General features: G+C 40.0%; 1 protein-coding gene across 1 annotated transcript; it reads right to left on the bottom strand.

Annotated features, from left to right (window-relative positions):
- Positions 1-529: 529 nt before the first annotated feature.
- On the bottom strand, positions 530-2501 carry LOC141250993 (uncharacterized). The gene is made up of 6 exons (XM_073670175.1): positions 2370-2501; positions 2175-2305; positions 1979-2092; positions 1196-1712; positions 849-999; positions 530-726 (listed from the first exon to the last, which is right to left on the bottom strand). The coding sequence occupies exons 1-6, from the start codon at positions 2499-2501 to the stop codon at positions 530-532; spliced, it is 1242 nt and encodes a 413-aa protein (XP_073526276.1).
- Positions 2502-19748: the final 17247 nt, after the last annotated feature.

Below are 19748 nucleotides of genomic sequence, written 5' to 3'. Positions count from 1 at the left end.
AGAAACGGCTACAGTCGTCGAACGGAGAATAACTCTCACCCAATGATTGCATAAACTATATTTCGCCATGCTACATGATATTATTTAGCATGTATATAACTCTCTTAAACAGATTATATAAGATTTTCTACATAAAATGTCCCTAAAACTAGATCCGGAATCAAATTCTTTTTCATGGGTGTGTCTCTACAATCTCCACATCTCCTAACCCATGTTATTATGATTTGATATCACGTTGGCAGTGTAAGAGACGGACATCAATTTACTGAAATCATCAACAATGGGAACATTATTATGTCATTCTATAAGGTTTAAACTTTGGAGTATCAAAACATGTCGTAACTACATCCATATCCCAAACAGGGTAAAAACTACATGTAACAATCTCAAATACAAGAACGAGTATAAAGAAATCATAAGTTGGTTACATGGTAAATATCTTTATTCCTACTGAACATACATAACATAGCAATACATGCAGATCTATAGTCTCTATAACACATTCACTGCAATAGTTGATGTGAAGATATCAGTTGAGGGAGTTCGCAATGTCGATCACAAACCGGTACTTGACATCCTTGTTTATCATCCTCTCGAGGGCTTCATTCGCGTATTGGATTGGAACAACTTCTACTTTCGGGTACACTCCATTGGCAGCGCAAAATTCGAGCATCTCCTGGGTCTCCTTTGTTCCTCCAGTCGAGCTCCCTGCTAGAGTTTTCATTCCTGCACTCGTATTTTTATATGTTTCAGTTCATTGCTTCTTACAATATAAGTACATACTTGTGTTTTGCTACCTAAAAAAGTAACTACTTGTATCATATGAATTTAGTATGGTTCCTATATACCAATAAAGAGGCTCACTGGGGCGAATTTGACTTCACTAGGAGCTCCTACAAGAACGTATACACCTCTAACCTTGAGTAGCGCCAGGTATGGATCGAATAAATGGTCTCCAGACGCAGTGTCCACTATGAAGTCGAGTGATTTTGCTGCCTCCTAATCATCAAATTTGCATGATCACTAGTTAGCATAACAATATAAGTCTATTGGAGTTCTCTTTTAAGGCCAATGGAAAAAGATCAGGCGAGGATCTTTACTCTTGTCATGATTCAGGATGCTCGAGCATGAATCTGACATGAGAAAGACATTCTTACGTGAACTTTTCCCAAAACCAGTTGGAGTATCCGCTTACCTTCATTTGCTCTTCATCAGACGAGATCACGAATTTGTCTGCCCCGAGCAAAGTGAGGGCTTCATCTCTCTTTGAGACGCTCGTGCTCAAAACTGTCACATTCAATCCAAAAGCCTTACCAAATTTGACCGCCATGTGACCGAGTCCACCTAGACCGATCACACCAAGAGACTTTCCCGGTTGATCCATCTTATGGCGCTTCATTGGAGCATACACAGTGATTCCCGCACACAACAATGGAGCAGCCAACTCCATTGGGTAGTTTTCAGGTATCTTGTAGCAATACCTTTGGTGGGCGACAACGGAGGTAGAGTAACCGCCTCTTGTGATACTACCATCAACATCTACACCATTGAATGTGTAGACGGAGCCTTTCGAGCAACAATTCTCTATCCTCTCAATGCAATACTCACACTCTCTACATGAATTCACAAAGGTTCCTACTCCAACATGGTCTCCCACCTTGAATCCATCAACATTTGATCCAACTTCCTTAACAACACCAACAATCTCATGTCTAAAACAACAACGAAGAAAAGAAAAACAAGACTTGATTAACAACTGATAAAGTCTGGTGGACCGATACACACATAAGTCATGTACACGATTAGACCACAATACAAACTCATGGAATAACATACTAAAACCAATTGGTGATAGGAAAAGTAAACCATGTGTTTATATAATGAGCTATTATTCTCTAAGTTCTGTTATGAGAGCCTCTTCTCACAACTAAACTACATACAATTCTCTATGAATGATCCATCTTAAACAAAAAGTTACCCTGGGACAACTGGGTATTTGGCGTCTCCAAATCTGTTCCTAGTCCACACAACATCAGCATAGCAAACTCCACAATGCGTGATCTTTATGGATACATCATCACTTCCCACACTCCTACATATAATTAACATAATCAGTTCACAAACTGATCGCAATATATGTATAATTAGCTATGAAGAACTGTACATGGAACAACCTGCGAGAAAATTGATATGGAGATAGGAAGCCAGACTCATCTCTAGCGGCCCATCCAATACAATTCTCCTCATTCTTGTGTTCAACAGCCATTCTTGCAATCACTTGATCTATATATGTCTGAAGTACTAACTTCAAAATAAGATTGATACAAGAAAAGTAAAGATATGTAAAAATTAGGATTAGAGTACCATACGTGGAAGCTAGGGATGTATTGTTGATCTCTTTGTATCCGGTTGGTAGTAGATAGCAGTAGCAGTAGCGTATTGATGAGATATTTATAGTTGAGATATATACTCCAGTCCAGGCGGTCAAAGTGGTATGTCATGGCTGACGTGCTCCCACATCATCCGATTTCATCGTGTAAACTATCCTCCACGATTGAACCCTGAATGCCATTTTTTATAATTTCGATGTTTCTTACTTCCTTAACGGGGAATCTTATATTAGTAGCGTCATTCGTAATTTTAAGGATAATGTTATTAAAATTAATCGCAGTAGTATTAAAGTTTCTTCTGCAATCCAAAGTGAGGCAAGAGCAGTACTCGAGGGAATCAAGCTGGCGTATCAGATGAAGCTTCAAAATATTATATTAGAAGGCGATAATTTAATAGTTATTAATGCTATTCGTAATATTTGGCAGGTATCTTGGAGCATAAAGACCATCATTCAAGATGTTGTCAAAGATCTTCAACAGTTCAAGGGAGTAAAGATTTTTCACTGCTTCCGACAAAACAACAGGGCTGCTGACTTCATAGCTTCCAAGGCAATGAACGACATCGACCTTGATTACTTACCTTTGTAATACTTGAACATTACGTAGTGTACCTGATTCTTATATCATGGCTTTGCGAGGAAGATTGAGAATTTCACAACCTTTGAACCTTAGTTTTCTTTTTGATTTTGTAAGCATTATCAAGCACGATAATGCGGGGTTGCCTCCTGGTTAGGAAGGGATCCCTTTGTTGGACTGCAAGCAAAAAAAGAAAGAAAAAAGAAAAAAAATACCATTTTTTATAATACTCCCTCCGTGCCAATTTGATCTTCCCATTTCTTTTTTAGTACTATTCACACTTGCAAAGAATCTTCTCATTTTCTCTTGATGTATATGAAAATACATAGTCATGTGTGGTCTTGTTTTATTCGTCTCAACGAGTACTTTAACAATATCTAAATTTTATAATTTTTATACACTTATATTTGAAGATATTTATGAAATAAAATCTACCTTGGTAAAAACGCCAAAAGAAAATGGGAAGATTAAATTGGGACGGAGGGGGTAAAATTCTACCAGGGTTTTGATTTTACATATCCTACTTCCGTGGAAAAAGTCGTTCTTTTTGAAAATTCTAAGTAAAAACGGTGATGCCCACAGTATGCAGCCAAAAAAAGTTACATAGCTGGATGGTAAAAATGGCGACTTTTCATTTTATTGATCGTTAGGCTAAGAGGTTTTTACGATCATATGTTATATAGCGTTTTTTTACAGTAAACCATCCCTTATAGATGATTTTTCAAGAAATCATTTAAATGTTACGTTTTTATTACAAATCACCATTCATGTCCCTATTCCGTTAAATTCGATGTTAAATAGTGATACAAATCATGGAAGCCACCACCAGACATCTACAAATCTTTGTCCTTGAGACAAGCTAAATAACACTGACATCTATAAATCTCAACAACTAAGATGAGCCAATAGACGCGTCTACAAATCCTAGCTATGCGTATTTCCTCCTCCTTTAACTTGTGCCATTAATCAGTCTAAACACTAATTAAAGAGTTATCCTAATATGAGATTATGCTAGTAATCATGAATGTCTAGGTTGTCCATATAATCAATCATACAAAGTAATGGGATGATAATCATGGAAGCAAACAAATTAACATAGCACGAATCAAAATGAATAGAAGAACACTTATAAACTAAATCTTCAATATAGATTTCATAGGAAAGGGATACAAAGTTCTTGGAGATTATCTTCTCCTGCTAACTCTAAAAACTAAGAATGAAGTAACAAAATTTCAAAATAGAACCAGAACCAACCTAGATTGTAGGGTGAAAGGTCTCCTTATATAGGAGATCCAACTTGACTTAATTCTACTAGGTGGAGACTATCAAAATACAAACTAAATCTAGCAAAAATACACTAACTACTAACTAACTATATACTCCAAAGGTGAATCAAATATTCTTCAATCTGGTAGAGACGCGGGGCATGACAAATAAGGCGCGGCCCGCGGCCGTTGAGATCGTGAGATTTTCCTTAGCCTTTGCAACATAATACTCAATCATGTGAAAAAATGCTAGATCTGGACTGGACCCTTGGGAGCAGTGGAAAAAGCACGGTGTGTGGCATGACTATGTCGACACTTCACTCCTAGTAGCTACACTTACACTTGGTGTGTGTGGAATACCTTCACTTTGCAACTCCATCGAAATCTTAACTCTAAACCTCTCTATGTGTGTAAAAACCATTGAATACTTGATCTGCTCATCTCACAACTCTGCTAATACAACTCATAACTCTTGTGAACGTGTGCTAAATATTGTTAAGCAAACCATCATAACCGGCTAATATTAAATCCCCCATACTTAGACCTTTACTTGTCCTGAGTAAGCAAAAACTAGGGTAAAAGGTCTAAGAAAGTACGAACAAAAATGACTTCACAATCTCCAACAACTAGTCATCATAATCCTCTAAGCGAAATCAAAACTGAGATAGATGTGAATAGACAATGAGACCAAAGCCAATACCTCTCTGTAGCTCCTGAGCAGCTAATCCCGAACTCTCCTTCTGACTCCTCTTCTTATGTCACATTGTCACAGTGAAGAAACCTACAAATCACTCTTTTTTTCCTCTCATTTTATCTAGGTGCCTTTTCAGGATTCACCTAACCACTCCTCTTCTTTTAGGCTCACATAATCTCACATCTCTCATAACCTCATATTGCACCCGTCTATTCAAGTCCAGGTTACCTGCTTATTGCATGAGCTGTCCCGAAGGGTTTTCGAAACATCACAGGATTTAATTGCCTTTTTCTTTTTATGGACATTTTATTATTTTTATCTTTTTTTATTTTTCTAAAGAAATACGATATATACAAACTCAATAAACTCCAAAACTGTAACAAAGATAGTCCTAAATATGAATTCAAAAGCTGACTCAACAAAACTACAAAAAACTAGTGAAGAATATACAATGGTGAATTATCCCTCCCCCATACTTAACTTCTGCATTGTCCTCAATGTAGATATCAAACACAAAAGAAATGAAAAGGAAATAGAAATAAAACATCTAGACTAAAGGGGAAAGAAACCAAAACAAGCCATGAGTTGAATAATTTTATTGAAGAAGGTTGAAGTAAATGGACTAAGGCACCATGGTGGTGGGCACGGGTCACGATGTCAATCGACACGGAGCGCATCAGAAAAGAAGCAAGTTGCGGCTTAGCTTCTGTGGACAAACCGTCTTCGGTACTCAGGGAACACACCGTACATGCTCAGTATGAAAGTCTTCGCCCTACTCAAACTAATGGTGTTACACCAAAACAAAGGTTGTGAAACCTTAAATCTAGCGACATGGAAAATAAAGATAGTGGGATGTCGTCGGTGCTGAAAATGGTGTTACCCAAGGGAGGCGGCGATGTTAGGTATGAAAATAGAAAGCGGAAAGGTGGTGGAAGTTGCCCCGGGTTCATGATGTAGGATTATCTCCCACAAGATCTGATCTAGAGTGTTCAACCAACACACACTAAGAACAAGTGTTCTAAGTTTTGTTCAAACTTGAAAACAAGCAAGAACAAGAAGAAAGAAAGAGTTTTAAGGGAATAAATGGATATGTTCTTGAAGAGAACTTCTCTATCTATGAAAGGCACCTTGGACTTAACCTCAACACAATACAAGAAGAGAAAGATCAAAACAAGCTATAACTTAACACAACATGGAGATATACTACCATGAACACCAAGAGTTTCCCATTCAACAAGTTTACACAATCAATTACATAAACAAGATGAAATAGGCAAGGTAAGCAGTTTGATAGATCTGATCAAACTAACAAGGATGGCCCATGAGAAACTAGGGGGAGTTTTTACTCTACTACAACATCAATTCAATCAAAGGCCCTTTTTGGTTAGGTCATTTTTGGCTTTTATACCTCCAATGACCAAGGCCTTCTACCATCTTAAAACTAGACCAAATAGGTCCAAAATATCCTTAGTAAAGTTCCTTAAAAGAGTTAGAGAAAAGGGATAGAATTGCACACTTTTACAACCTGGCCGGGTAAGGTGTAAAAGTGTGATAGTTTCACAAAAGTGACATGTGCAGTCTTGATCTTGATCTTGGATGACCTTTATGTCTTCATTGGATTTGTTGGGGATATGCACCTATTCCACATACTAGAAGGGTGGAAGCAATGGGTTCCATTTGGTGTGTTGAAACCAAACCCAAAGTAGCCTTCATAACTTGATCTTATCCGGGTAGCTTCATAACATGTGACTTGCAGCGATGATGAAGGCCTTGAATGGGGGAGATGTCTTAATAGAATTTGTAGGAGATTTTCTTCTCTATAGCATAATAGAAGATGGGAGGCAAAGGGGGTCATCTCATGTGTTACCTTCAAGATCAAAGTGGCCTCATTGACCATGTCTTCTAGTGTCTTTGTCATATCTCTTGTGAGGGGTCCTTGACTTGTTGGCCTTTAGGATGCTCCTGCATCATTCCCTCCCTCTTGATAGAGGCCTGATCCCATGCCACCTCCTCCTATGGTGTGCAATGACTCCTCATGATCCTCCTCCTCCATTGATTCTTCTTGGAACTCTTCTTGGTGCATTTGTGGGTGGAAGCCCCTAAATCTGTCATCTGAGGCTTGAGTGTGCTTCTTGGTCATACACACAAGTCTTGTATCTTTAGGCCACTCATGTATGAGACAATATTGCACGTGTCTTGGCAACTTGGAGGCTAGTATAGGCAATTGCAACTTGTTCTCTCGGTTCTTTGCCTTGTGACTTGACTTCTTGTCCTTGCCAATGGACTTCTCCTTTGCCTTGATCCTTTTATGTTCTGCATACCTAAGAATCTGAAATGGAGTAATAGGCTTGAGAGTAATTTTCTCATAATTGAACAATAAAGGTTCGTTGTTAGCATAACCATCATGCAACACTTTGTTACCATCTTGCCAAGGTTTCTCTAAGAGAAAGTGACTTTCTTGCATATCTAGAATGTCAAATGAGATTGTGTTTATGTAATGGTCAAATTTAAGTGTTAACTTACATTTCCCATGTAATTTAAACTCTACACAATCATTCATCCAATGAAGCTCATAAGGCCTAGGGTGCAAAACCGAGACTAGTTGTAGTTCTTGGACTAATTCATTGTTAGCTATGTTGAAACAACTAACTCCATATATAGTTAAGTCACACACCTTATCCTTAACTAGACACTTACTAGGATATAAGTCTTCTCCTAGGTTATCTTCCACAAGTTTAGTTTGGACCTTAAGGGATTTCTTGCAACTAAAGCTTGCACATTGTTCATACTCTAGCTCTTCATTATGCACTAGTTCATTCTCATGCTCATCAATATGGTTAAGGTCATTGTTAATTTCATGAATAAGTTCAGAATCAAGTTGTCATAATGCATTGATTATCATGTCTCCCTTGTTAGGACAATCTTTCTCATAGTGACCCCTACCTTGACACTTAAGGCATTCTATGTTACTAGTCCGAGTTTTCATAGAGTGAGAAGTATGAGAGGGTTTAGAAGTACTCCCTTGGTTGCTAAAAGATGAAACTTGGAGCTTAGGCAACTGGTAGGAATGGTCCTTGTATGGTTCTCTTGGAGATATGACTTCCTTGGGCTTGTTTCGGTTAGCTCTTCCTACCTTTCCTTCCCATGTATTTTTGTTGGAGTTGTTTGGCTTACTCCCTCGGAATGCTCTTGCCTTGAGCTTTCTCTCCACCTTGATGGCATTGTGAAGAAGTTCTCTACTTGTGGTGTAGGGATACATGCTCATTTCCATGGCAATGGATGGATTCAATACCCTTAGGTACCTAGCAATGGTAGCCTCATTATCTTCACTCACATTGGCCTTGATCATGGACATGTGCATGGCATTGTACAATTCCTCCACACTCATGCTTCCTTGCTTCAAATTCTCCAACCTTTTCCTCATTTCTCTTGCATAATGGTGAGGTACAAACCCTGACCTCATGACATCCTTCATCTCCTTCCATGTAGTGATGGAAGGTTGACGCTTGATCCACCTCTCTCGGATTTGGTTGTGCCACCACTTCTTTGCAAAATCTTGGAGTCCTAAGGTGGCTAGTTGCAACTTCTCCATCTCTTGAAAGTTGTGGCATGCCCAAATTTTCTCCATCTTCCTCTCCCATCTCATGTATGAGGTTGGATCACACTTCCCTTCAAAGCTTGGGATTTTGAACTTCACCTTGCCTAGGCCATCATCCTCTCTTTGTCTAGGTTCTTGCCCTTGTTCTTGAAACCGTGGTCTCCTTACTCTTCCTCCTTGCCTCATGTACCTATCCTTCTGAAACTCATAAATATCATCATCACTATACCTATTCAAATCAGTAGAGTTAGGGTTATAAAACTCCCTTGGATATTGGTGGAGGTCTAGGCAATGGTGAGACAATGGGTCTAGTGGGTACTCTTATGGGATCTGGCCTTAGGTGATGTGATATGGATCCATGCCTCACATCTTGGCTTGGAAATGGTAGTTGAGTGTGTGGGTGTGACGTTCCTCCAACTTCAGATTGTGTCCCTAGAACTATAGGTGATGTTCTAGTCTTGTCTTGTTTGGATTCAATGGTGGCTAGTCTACTAGAGATGTCATTCAAGTCCTTCTTCAAGTCACTAAGAATGTTCACTAAATCAGGTTAATTAGTGATACCATTGGCTGAATTAATCATGGGATTCACCTCTTCTTGGTGGGAGTCATGATATGAGATAGACATGGTCAAAGACAACAAACAATGAACAACATTAATGTTAGTCTAATAAGCTTGTGTTTGCTTGTGTTTGAATCACTCTACACTCTTGAATGTCCTCTCAACCTTGGATATTTGATCACCTTATCAATGCAATGTGATGCTATTAATACTTGTTAGCTTGGTACACTAAGATGCTTAATCAACAAAGAGTTATAGCTAGCATAGACAAGCAAGTGCACTTGTAAGAAGATGATGTAGGAAAGTGTTTAGCTCAAAGGACTTGAGAATATATTACCTCAGTTATGGTGCATAAAGAAGCCTTGAAATGCCCTTAATTAGCCTTGAAGTGTCTTGAGAATTAGGTTAGGATATGTGTTTAAACTAGGCTAAGTGTTAGCCGAGTACTAAGGCATAGGGTGGGGTTAGGCTAGGTGTGAGGGGCCCATGGCAATCCCCTCTCTCCTTATTCTTTATGTGTTTTAGGACACTTGGTCACGTCCACAAGTTGCACTTAGTTGATACAAAGTGAAGTCACAACTTTTGGACTTAGACAATAGTTTAGGTGTTACCCGGTAATGTGCAAAAGTGGTGTTGACATCAACTTTGGACCCTTCCTACTTTCTTCCTTGAGCTAGCTTTGGGCAGATCTCAAGTGTGTCTTGTAGTGGGGGATTTTCTAAGCAAAAGGCACAAGTCACAAGTCACTTTCACAAGGCACGAACAAAATGACTGGGTTCTTCTTGCAAAGTCTTGGTCAACCGTTAGTGACAACCTTGATAGTGACACTTTGCTACCGGGAAAGAACTTTGGATCTCTTTGGGCACGATTTACTTGGGCATTTTGTCTGATTTTCTTGAACTCTTCAGCTAAACATGTGTTCTTCAAGGGCTCTTGAGTGTTCTTGATGGGGTTGTGTTTGGCTGGGAGAAATAAGGATTGAAAGTTGGTCCTTGCTCAGTTTTCCAAGCATCCGGGTAGGTTTTGGTTAGGCAATTCTCATAGAAACTTCCTCAACTTTGCTTGGTACAAACACTTCAAACTTTGGTTTTCGTTCCTGCAAATACTCAAAAGAGTCATTATACTTAGACCAACAAAAGGCACACAACAACAAGGCTTGGCTAGTGTTTTTGGGGCTGTTTTTTGGTGTGACTTTTCAAGTGTTGAAAATCACTTTGTTTTTGTGTTTTTAAGGGTGAGAGATGGTGAAAACTCAACCTGACTCTGATACCCCTTGATGTAGGATTATCTCCCACAAGCTCGGATCTGGAGTGTTCAACCAACACATACTAAGAACAAGTGTTCTAAGTGTTGTTCAAACTGAAAACAAGCAAGAACAAGAAGAAAGAAAGAGTTTTAAGGGAAGAAATGGATATGTTCTTGAAGAGAACTTCTATATCTATGTAAGGCACCTTGGACTTAACCTCAACACAATACAAGAAGAGAAAGATCAAAACAAGCTATTACTTAACACAACATGGAGATATACCTACCATGAGCACCAAGAGTTTCCCATTCAACAAGTTTACACAATCATTACATAAACAGATGAAATAGGCAATGTAAGCAGTTTGATAGATCTTCTCAAACTAACAAGGATGGCCCATGAGAAACTATGGAGGAGTTTTTACTCTACTACAACATTAATTCAATCAAAGGCCCTTTTTGGTTAAGTCATTTTTGGCTTTTATACCTCCATGACCAAGACCTTCTACCATATGAAAACTCGACCAAATAGGTCCAAAATATCCTTAGTAAAGTTCCTTAAAAGAGTTAGGGAAAAGGGATAGAATGCACACTTTTACAACTAGCCGGGTAAGGTGTAAAAGTGTGATAGTTTCACAAAAGTGACATGTGCAACCTTGATCTTGATCTTGGATGGCCTTGATGTCTTCATTGGATTTGTTGGGGATATGCACCATTTCACATACTAGAAGGGTGGAAGCAATGAGTCCATTTGGTGTGTTGAAACCAAAACCAAAGTAGCCTTCATAACTTGATCTTATCCGGGTAGCTTCATAACATGTGACTTGCAGCGATGATGAAGGCCTTGAATGGGGGAGATGTCTTAATAGAATTTGTAGGAGATTGTCTTCTCTATAGCATAATAGAAGATGAGAGCAAAGGGGGTCATCTCATGTGTTACCTTCAAGATCAAAGTGGCCTCCTTGACCATGTCTTCTAGTGTCTTTGTCATATCTCTTGTGAGGGGTCCTTGACTTGTTGGCCTTTAGGATGCTCCTGCATCAGTTCACCCCCATCCGACGACAACACGCCTTGTCGAGGCTCGACAATAGAACCTAAAACCCGCTTCTAGTGCTTGTACGTAATCAGAAAGAACTAGGAGAAGTCGTCCGTCATTTTTGAGATCGGCGCCGACAGAGCCAAAGTAGTACCCTCGGGAAACGGATACTTGTTGGCCACCTCCTTCAAGCTTGAAAAGGACAAGGTCGAGGGGAGGTCTTTCCCCGAATAGGCCAAAAAACTAGACGCATAGGGGAGGGATTTACTAACCTAAGACAGAAAAGAGAAACATTTATTAGCCGACTATCCCTCCCCTCTAAAGCAGATGACCGCAAAACATCCCATCAACCCACCACCGCCCGATGGAAGCAAGGGGGATTTTCCCCAAAGAAAGAGGAAGAAAGATAAGAGAGCAAGAGAAGAGGAAACTCACCAGTAGGTGGCGCCATGGAGAATAAAAAACGATGCTAAGGACGGCGACGCTGACGGAACAACCACAAAAATCCTCAGCGGCGATCGGAGATGCAAGAAAGAGGAGTAAGAAAGAAGAGCTTTCTTTTGAGAGCTTTAGGAAAGTGGTAACCCCGGAAATGAGCCACCGGGCCTCCTTTTATAGACATCTATCCCGCCCAGGAAGGCCTAATAAAAAAAAGCCACGTAGCGCGCAACCCACCGACGTCAGTCATATCAGCCGTCGCTCCAGTGACCCTTGTTGATGCGCAATAAATGTGCCATCACATCGAGAAGCAAACCATCATCAATACCTAACCACTCTAGTTTCCTTCAAACAGAGTCGTCCCAACTCATGAGAAATATTCAAACGTAGCAAGGGCGGAAAAATCCAAAAACCAACATGGCGCCAAAATAATAAAAAAACGACTAGTCAAGACGTCTACCCGAGTTGACACGAAAACTACCGTCTATTACAGCCGACAATATTTGAGGGTCTACCAGGGGATTCGGGCATACTTTTGACCACCTCGGGTAGATTCAAATATAGCCGAAAAGCCGGAAACGGATTAACACCCAATGTGGGCCCACAAGTCAAGGCGAACCCTTGACAAACGGCTTGCCAAGGGCTCGAAGGGCTGGACGTTGTGCCTTGCTCAGCCACGTTGGTTATTAATCAGTTGGGCTGCCCGACTAGCCTACAATCCTTATTGTGCCATAACAAGACATGGCCTAATATGCATAGAAACCCTAGAGAAGACCAACCCTAGATGGCTTGTGCCCCAAGCACAACAAGGGGGGTGCACGACCTCATCAGTATATATAGCGTAAAGGGGGCGTGACAGGCGCTCACTCTGGCTTTTTACCTTTTTTAGCTAAAACAAGTACGCTTCAACAGTGTTTTCACTGACATATTGCATATTCTTCCCTTTCGGGTAGAATCAAGGTAGCCGATTAGCATCTCTCCAACTCGAGATCTGATTACACTTTCCCTTATCTCCTCTTTCTCCTTAATCCTCGTTAAACTCTCACAGATAAATTACTGACTTAAGCTTCGAAATCCAGGGTAAAAACAACCTGGGCTTGACTTTGCAGGTAAAAGGAAGGCTAAACTCCGACGGTTTTACTCGAGATCTCCACCAACGCCAGCTTAGAAGGGTTCCCATCCTCAAATCTTCCCGAGAAGAACACCAAAACACTTGTTCGTGATCGTGTGTTGTGCCTAGATGACTTGTTATATAAACACAAACAAAAATGACTACACAATCAACATGTAACTTATGTGAAATTTGCTTCTGTTTCAATTGTTCCATCCTACGCTCTTACACTACTTAGGTAACTTAGCCCTTAGTGGTGGTGCTTCTACGAGAATTAGAATATAATCACACCTTGTTTTATCCTTGCTTCATAGCTAGCAAGTCTAATTTCCAAATTGCAAACAATGTTTTAGATGTAAAATCATCACCTGTAGTATACTTTTCTATCATTCCTTATCAAAATAATAATCTATATATCCGGGCAAAGCGTTTAACACTAGAGATGATGAATACAAAAGACCAGTCAATATGAGAGTAAATTTTGTAAATATAAAAGTAAGTTCACCAACAAAGACTTGTTTAGCTTCTAGAGATGAGAGGTACGTTTCGGTCCGGTAGGCCTTATTTTACTTACAGAAAATTGAACTGACCCATCATGCAATAGACACGCGTCTAAAATAGTACTCTCTCGGTCCTTTTTCTGTTTTTGTTTCTTTTTTCACATTCGTCGATGCATATTTTCAATCTTTTATATATCTCTAAATATGTTAATTCAAAAATTTTAAAATTTTGATATTCTTAAAGAATTTATTAAGACGAATCTAACAAGACCACTCATGACTATGTTTTTACTTACATATTGAGAGTTATTAACGAGATTTCCTTAACCGGTGAATAGTACCGTAAAAAGAATCGGGAAGAACAATTGGAGACGGAGGGAGTAATAGCATAGATTACATTACTAAATGAAAATATTTTAAAAGAGGAAATAACATAAATAAATAAGAATATAATAAATTAAACTAAGTTTTGTACAAAGGGATAGTATTCTTATTTCTGATCACCATGTATTTTTTTATTGAAAATCACCATTATTGGTCTATATTTGCACGTGATTATCAACCTAATTATAATTGATTATTCTAATTGTGTTCTCTCTTAATAATTTACCACACATTTTCATCTTTCATTAAGTGAAATATATATTTTACCCTTAAATTTTTAAAAAAACTTATTATGGGTAAATTTGTAAAACACCTTGTTTATTAGTATTAATTTAAGTTAGAATTCTATCAACATTTTATAAATAAGCACACACTCTATTATTTGAACTAATGAACTCTATATAAAGTTAAAAAATAAGTTATCTTCTACCTATTATATTAAAAATGTTGTATATTCATATATGCAAACAAGTCAATGATGATAAAAAGGATTCATTATGCATTTACCGAATAAAGTCATCTGCGTAGAAACCTAAATGTAATTACCAGACACAAATACACTACAAATAATTTGGTCTCTGCTGCAATTTGAACTACTCTAAGGTCGTATGGTTGAATAAGCACACTAGTTAGGCGTTCTCATGGCAATTAGTGTGGTTATTCAAGGTGTTGAAATGGAGCTCCACAAGACCGAGGAGAATTAATACAAAATTGTCCTCAGATTTTGTTAGTTGAGTTTTGATAGTCTTATGAAAGTTCAATATATTTTTCTTTGTTTTGATGATAACAAACTAACCTATCTAATCTCTTGGTGTTTCTAAGCTTCCAAGGTTATTATAAGATCTGCTGGGATGCGCTTTAGTTACCAAGAGATGCGCTTCGACTGTCCTCAGTTTCGCTTTACACCAAGCGAAGAAACCGAGTTTCGCAAGAGGTGTTGTAATAATTCCATTCAAGTCAGGAAGTGAGAGTGATCGAGCTTCGAAGGCGTAGAAGACGCGCTTGAATGAAGCCAAGTAAATGTTGATCACGAGGTTCCACTGTAGCAAAGGTTGCACGCCGTCGCAGAAGAATACTTCCCAAACGCATGGAAAGGCTGGTGAGCGGGAGAATTCAAATTGTGTGCACAAGAGGTGCGAGAAGAATTTGAAGTTCTTTGTGACCAATTCCAGGGATTGCCAGCGTGGAGGGAGTTAGTTAGCGAGAGTGCATGGATTGCTGACATGGCGTGGATCAACAAGTTGAAGAACAAAACCGAATTCATCCAGCCGTTGATCATCTATAGCAATTTGATCAGTTCCCACGGATTGATGAGGTGGCAGCTAGTTAAGTCTAAGTTTGTTACACGAAATTAAGTGAGGATGTATCTTAAGTTTTGTGTATAAATAGTGGACTGTAGCTATCATTCTTAGGGGTTACAAAGTGAGGAAAATCAGAGAGAAGCTAGGAGAGCTTAGTGTTGACTCATTTGTAATCAAGAGTGAAGTGCCATTTGTTCTTCGAGCTGAATTGGAGTGTTGTTAGAAGAGAGATTACGAGATTAAGCTTCAAGTTAAAGCTAGAGTTGTAACCTCTTTCTATCAATACAAGTAGTGATGAGTTTTATCCCGAGTCAATTAGTGACTTAGGGTTCTCACCGTTTGATAACTCTTGTGTGAAAATCGTAGTGCGCTTTAATCACTTAAAGCACGCTTTATTGTTGTCTGACCTCTTCCGCGTTCAAGGACATTAGTAAATCGATTACTAAGTGTTCTACAAAGGTCAAGCACATCTCTAAGTATAAAAGCGCAATTATATACTTTGAGCTGTGTATCTAAAGCTTAATGAACTATAGAGGCATTGAACAATAGCTGCTTAAATACGAACCTACAATTGGTATCAGAGCTACAGGTTAGCCTATTTGCACTAATCCTTCTTGCAGATCATAAGGATTTTTGAAGAGTAAGAACATGGCGAACTTCAACCTTGGCATTTCCCTCGCAAAGCCCCACGTACTCGTTGAAAGAGAATTAGAATGGTGGCTTACGATGACCAAGAACTATATCCAGCAAACGGACTATCAATGATGGAAGATCATCGAGAAAGGCGATGAAAAGATCACAGAGACAGACGAGTCTAAGTGGGAAGCAAAGGAGTACCAGCTCATGGAGAAAAAAGCAAAAGCGAAACAGCTGATACTCAATGCACTTTCTAGGAAGGATATTGATAAGGTAATGTCTCTACCCTCGGCTAAGGACATGTGGACTGCAATAATCAACATGCATTCAGGTAGCGAGGACATGAAAGACAACCATTTGTTTGAACTTAATAGAGAGTTTTGCGCTATTAAGATGGGTGAAAACGAACTTGTCTCCGACTACCACTCTCGTTGTCAAATTTTATATGATAAAATGTTGTCAGCTGGAACGGAAAAGAAAGCATGGGAGTACTCAATGGCATTCATCCATGGGGTGAATTCGAAGTATTCTACTCTCAAGCAAATCCTTCTCCAATCCAAAGCGACACGAGAGCTCCCTATCTCTGTTCTTGCAGGGAAATTTAAGGTGCAAGAGATCAAGGATAACGAAGACAAACACTCGGAAAGGGAAACCAAGGGAACGACACTCAAACTCTCTCGAGTTCTCCAGAAGTTGGAAAATGAGGATGAGGGAGACGATCTAGATGATGATCATGATGTTGCCTTGATGACGAAGATCGTAAAAAAGTTCTTTAAAAGGCAAGGTGGCTTCAAGCGCGATCCAACATCCAAGCAGCGCGATGTCTGAGACTTTACGTGCTTCAATTGTAATGAGAAAGGACATCTAGCCAAGGCGTGTCCTCATGCCAAGGTGACTCCAAGCTCGTGCTCCAACAAGCAGCCCCCAAAACAAGCGTTTGTCACGCTTTGGCGTGAATCAGATGATGACTCTGAAGATGGAGCGCAAGCGGACGTATGCTTGATGGCAGGTGCTGGATCCGATTCAGACTCTGGATCTGAAATAGAGGTAGCCGATCTAAACCTTGACATATTGCCTAAGCGCAATCTTGTTTTCCTTTTAAGAGAACTGATGGTTGAACACAAGTCTCTAGATACTCAAGCTAGAGAACAGCTGGTTGAGCTTAATTCTAGAAAGGAAGATATAGTTGAGCTTTCCAAGCGTTTGCATGACAAGCCCACTCTCCTGACTAAATCTTGTGAGCGTTGTCATGGAAACGGGTTTGAAAGGCACTCTGACTCAACTAAGGACGTAAAGCTTGATCAGATTATTTCCAAGATTGACGACTTGACTAAGCTAGTAGAAGCAAGGTCTGTTCCCCAAACAGCCTTTGTGAAAGCTAGACCTGGACTGAGCTATGACCCCCAGGAATCTTCTTCTAACACCAGCTTTCCTCAAACCAGTGACTATTTTGAAAAATTTAAGTCACTTGAGCAAGATTTGACTGCTTACAAAAGTGAGAACTTTTACTTGAAGAGCAGGATCAAAGTTCTTGAGGAACAACCATCTGAAACCAAAGAATGGTTTCATGGGGAAAAAGAACACCACTTATATGTGAAACAAGCACGAACCCCTACTCAGCCTATGAAATTGGAGGAAAAAGAACCATTTCGACCAGGGAAAGGGAAGTATGGCTACGTGAGAGGTAACCATTACTGCACTTTTTGTGGTAAAAATGGACATGATAGGCGTGAGTGTGAGGAACTGAAAGTCCTAAAAATAAGCCCTATAAGCCAATGGCTAAACCTAAGGGCAAGCGTACACGTTATCGACATTCAGCTGTCGAGGACGGTTGCGCTTCAGCACAACGAGGTGTGCTTCATGAAGCGAGACCTCACATAGTGCTTGATTTAAATGATCCTAGTTAATTATGAACCAGTTCAAAAGACTAGTTCAGCAATAGCTATGTCTAATGTTCCCTCGAAGTGCAAGCTTCATTGGGAGGTCAAAGCTTGATTTCTTCTTTTGCAGGTTGGAATGCAGAATAGGTGGTACATCGACAACGGTTGTTCGTGTCACATGACGGGTGATCCAAAGTTACTACTCTCATTTCAAGCTAAGGAGGGAGGCAGCGTCTCCTTCGGTGACAAGAAGCAGGGAAGAATCAAAGCTCGAGGCAGCGCACATCTAAACAAGGCTATTCAAATCAAAGATGTGAATTTAGTAGAGAACCTTCGGTTCAATCTACTCAGTGTAGCTCAGTTATGCGACCAAGGAGGAAAAAAAGTTTGGTTCAGCACAAGTGAATGTGCAGTGGTCAGCCCTGATCAAGAAGTTCTTCCTAAGGGCAAGCGCGTTGATAATACATACTTGTTCGACCACTCCTACACTCCTAAGCGCAACCTGTGCCTCACTACACTCGATGAGACGACCAGTCTTTGGCACAAGAGAATGGGACACGCTAGTCTACATTTACTCAACAGGTTGCAGTCCAAGGACCTGGTTCGTGGTCTTCCTCACATCAAAGTGGAATCCATGACTTCATGCTCAGATTGCTCCAAGGCCAAAGCGACAAGAATCTCCTTTCCTTCGATTAAGGTAGTGCAGACAAAGGCTCCTCTTGAGCTTCTTCACATGGAATTGTGTGGACCACTACGTACTAAGAGTAAGGGAGGTACTCACTTCATTTTTTTTATAGTTGATGACTATTCTTGCTACACCTGGACTCTCTTCTTAAAACACAAGAGCGAAACCTTTGAAAAGTTTTGTACTCATGCGCTTTTACTAGAAAAGAGTTTGGGGCTCCCCATTTGTGCAATTCGTTCTGCTAATGGAACCGAATTCAAGAATGGAGAGTTCTTATCATTTTGTGATGAAAGGGGTATAGATCATAATTTCTCTACACCTAGAACCCCTGAGCAAAATGGAGTTTTTGAGCGCAAGAATAGGACTCTACAAGAGATGGCACGTACAATGCTACTCTATAGTGGTGTCGCTTCATACTATTGGGCACAAGCTGTGAGCACGACATGTTATATTACTAACCGAGCCTTGTTAAGGCCAATCCTAGAGAAAACCCCATATGAATTGCTCAAAGGACGTACACCTAATATCTCTCACTTACGAGTGTTTGGTTGCAAGTCTTACGTCAATAACAATGGGAAGGATCTCTTAGGAAAATTTGATGCTAGGAATGACGATGCTATCTTTCTAGGTTACGCTTATTCTAACAAGGGGTATAGAGTGCTCAACCTGAGGACTCAGAGGGAAGAAGATAGCATTCATGTGAAGTTTGATGAAGGACAACTTGATAGTACAGAAGAAATGAATGATGATCCATTTTTTAGCCCTGATCTACCTCCAGCTTCTCCCCACATTCCTCAAGCGCATCCTTCTACGTCTTCTCCAGGCATAGAAAGTGATGATGACGATTGTGGTGGTTGCACTTCTCGACCTTCGGCTTCAGAAGCTAGCAATCCAAGTGACGAAGCTTTTCCAGAGGACAACACTCAGAATATAGATCAAGGAAGTGGACCATTCAACAATGATCAATCAACACCTTCATCATCACGCTCAGGTCAGGTAACTCCCTCAGTTACTACAGCTCTCAAGCGGGATCTAGTAGTGGTCAAGCGCGACCTAGCAGTCCTCAAGCGGGACCAAGTGACCATTCTGGTGGAATGTAGAGACTTGTCCAATACTACCACGATGACTCTACCAGATAATACTGAGGTCACTGTGCGGAATCATCAACAAATGAGTGCCCATCCAGTTTCGGCAATCATATCTCAGTTTGAGAAAGGTACCCAAACTCGTTCTAACGTTCTTAACTTGCTTGCTTGTAGTGCTTTTGTCTCTTTACAGGAACCTAAGAACATACAAGTCACGCTTCAAGATCTAGATTGGATTATTGCCATGTAAGAAGAACTAGAAGAGTTCAAGCGCAACCAGGTATGGTGTCTAGTGACCCGGCCAGGTGATAGAACCATCATTGGTACGTGCTGGGTCTTCAGGAACAAACTGGATGATAGTGGAG

The sequence above is a fragment of the Phyllobates terribilis genome, unplaced genomic scaffold (genome assembly GCF_046119375.1).
Source record: "Phyllobates terribilis strain yellow unplaced genomic scaffold, ASM4611937v1 Scaffold_6422__1_contigs__length_44648, whole genome shotgun sequence".
Lineage (NCBI taxonomy): Eukaryota > Metazoa > Chordata > Amphibia > Anura > Dendrobatidae > Phyllobates > Phyllobates terribilis.
This window is presented reverse-complemented; position numbering and strand designations above follow the sequence as displayed.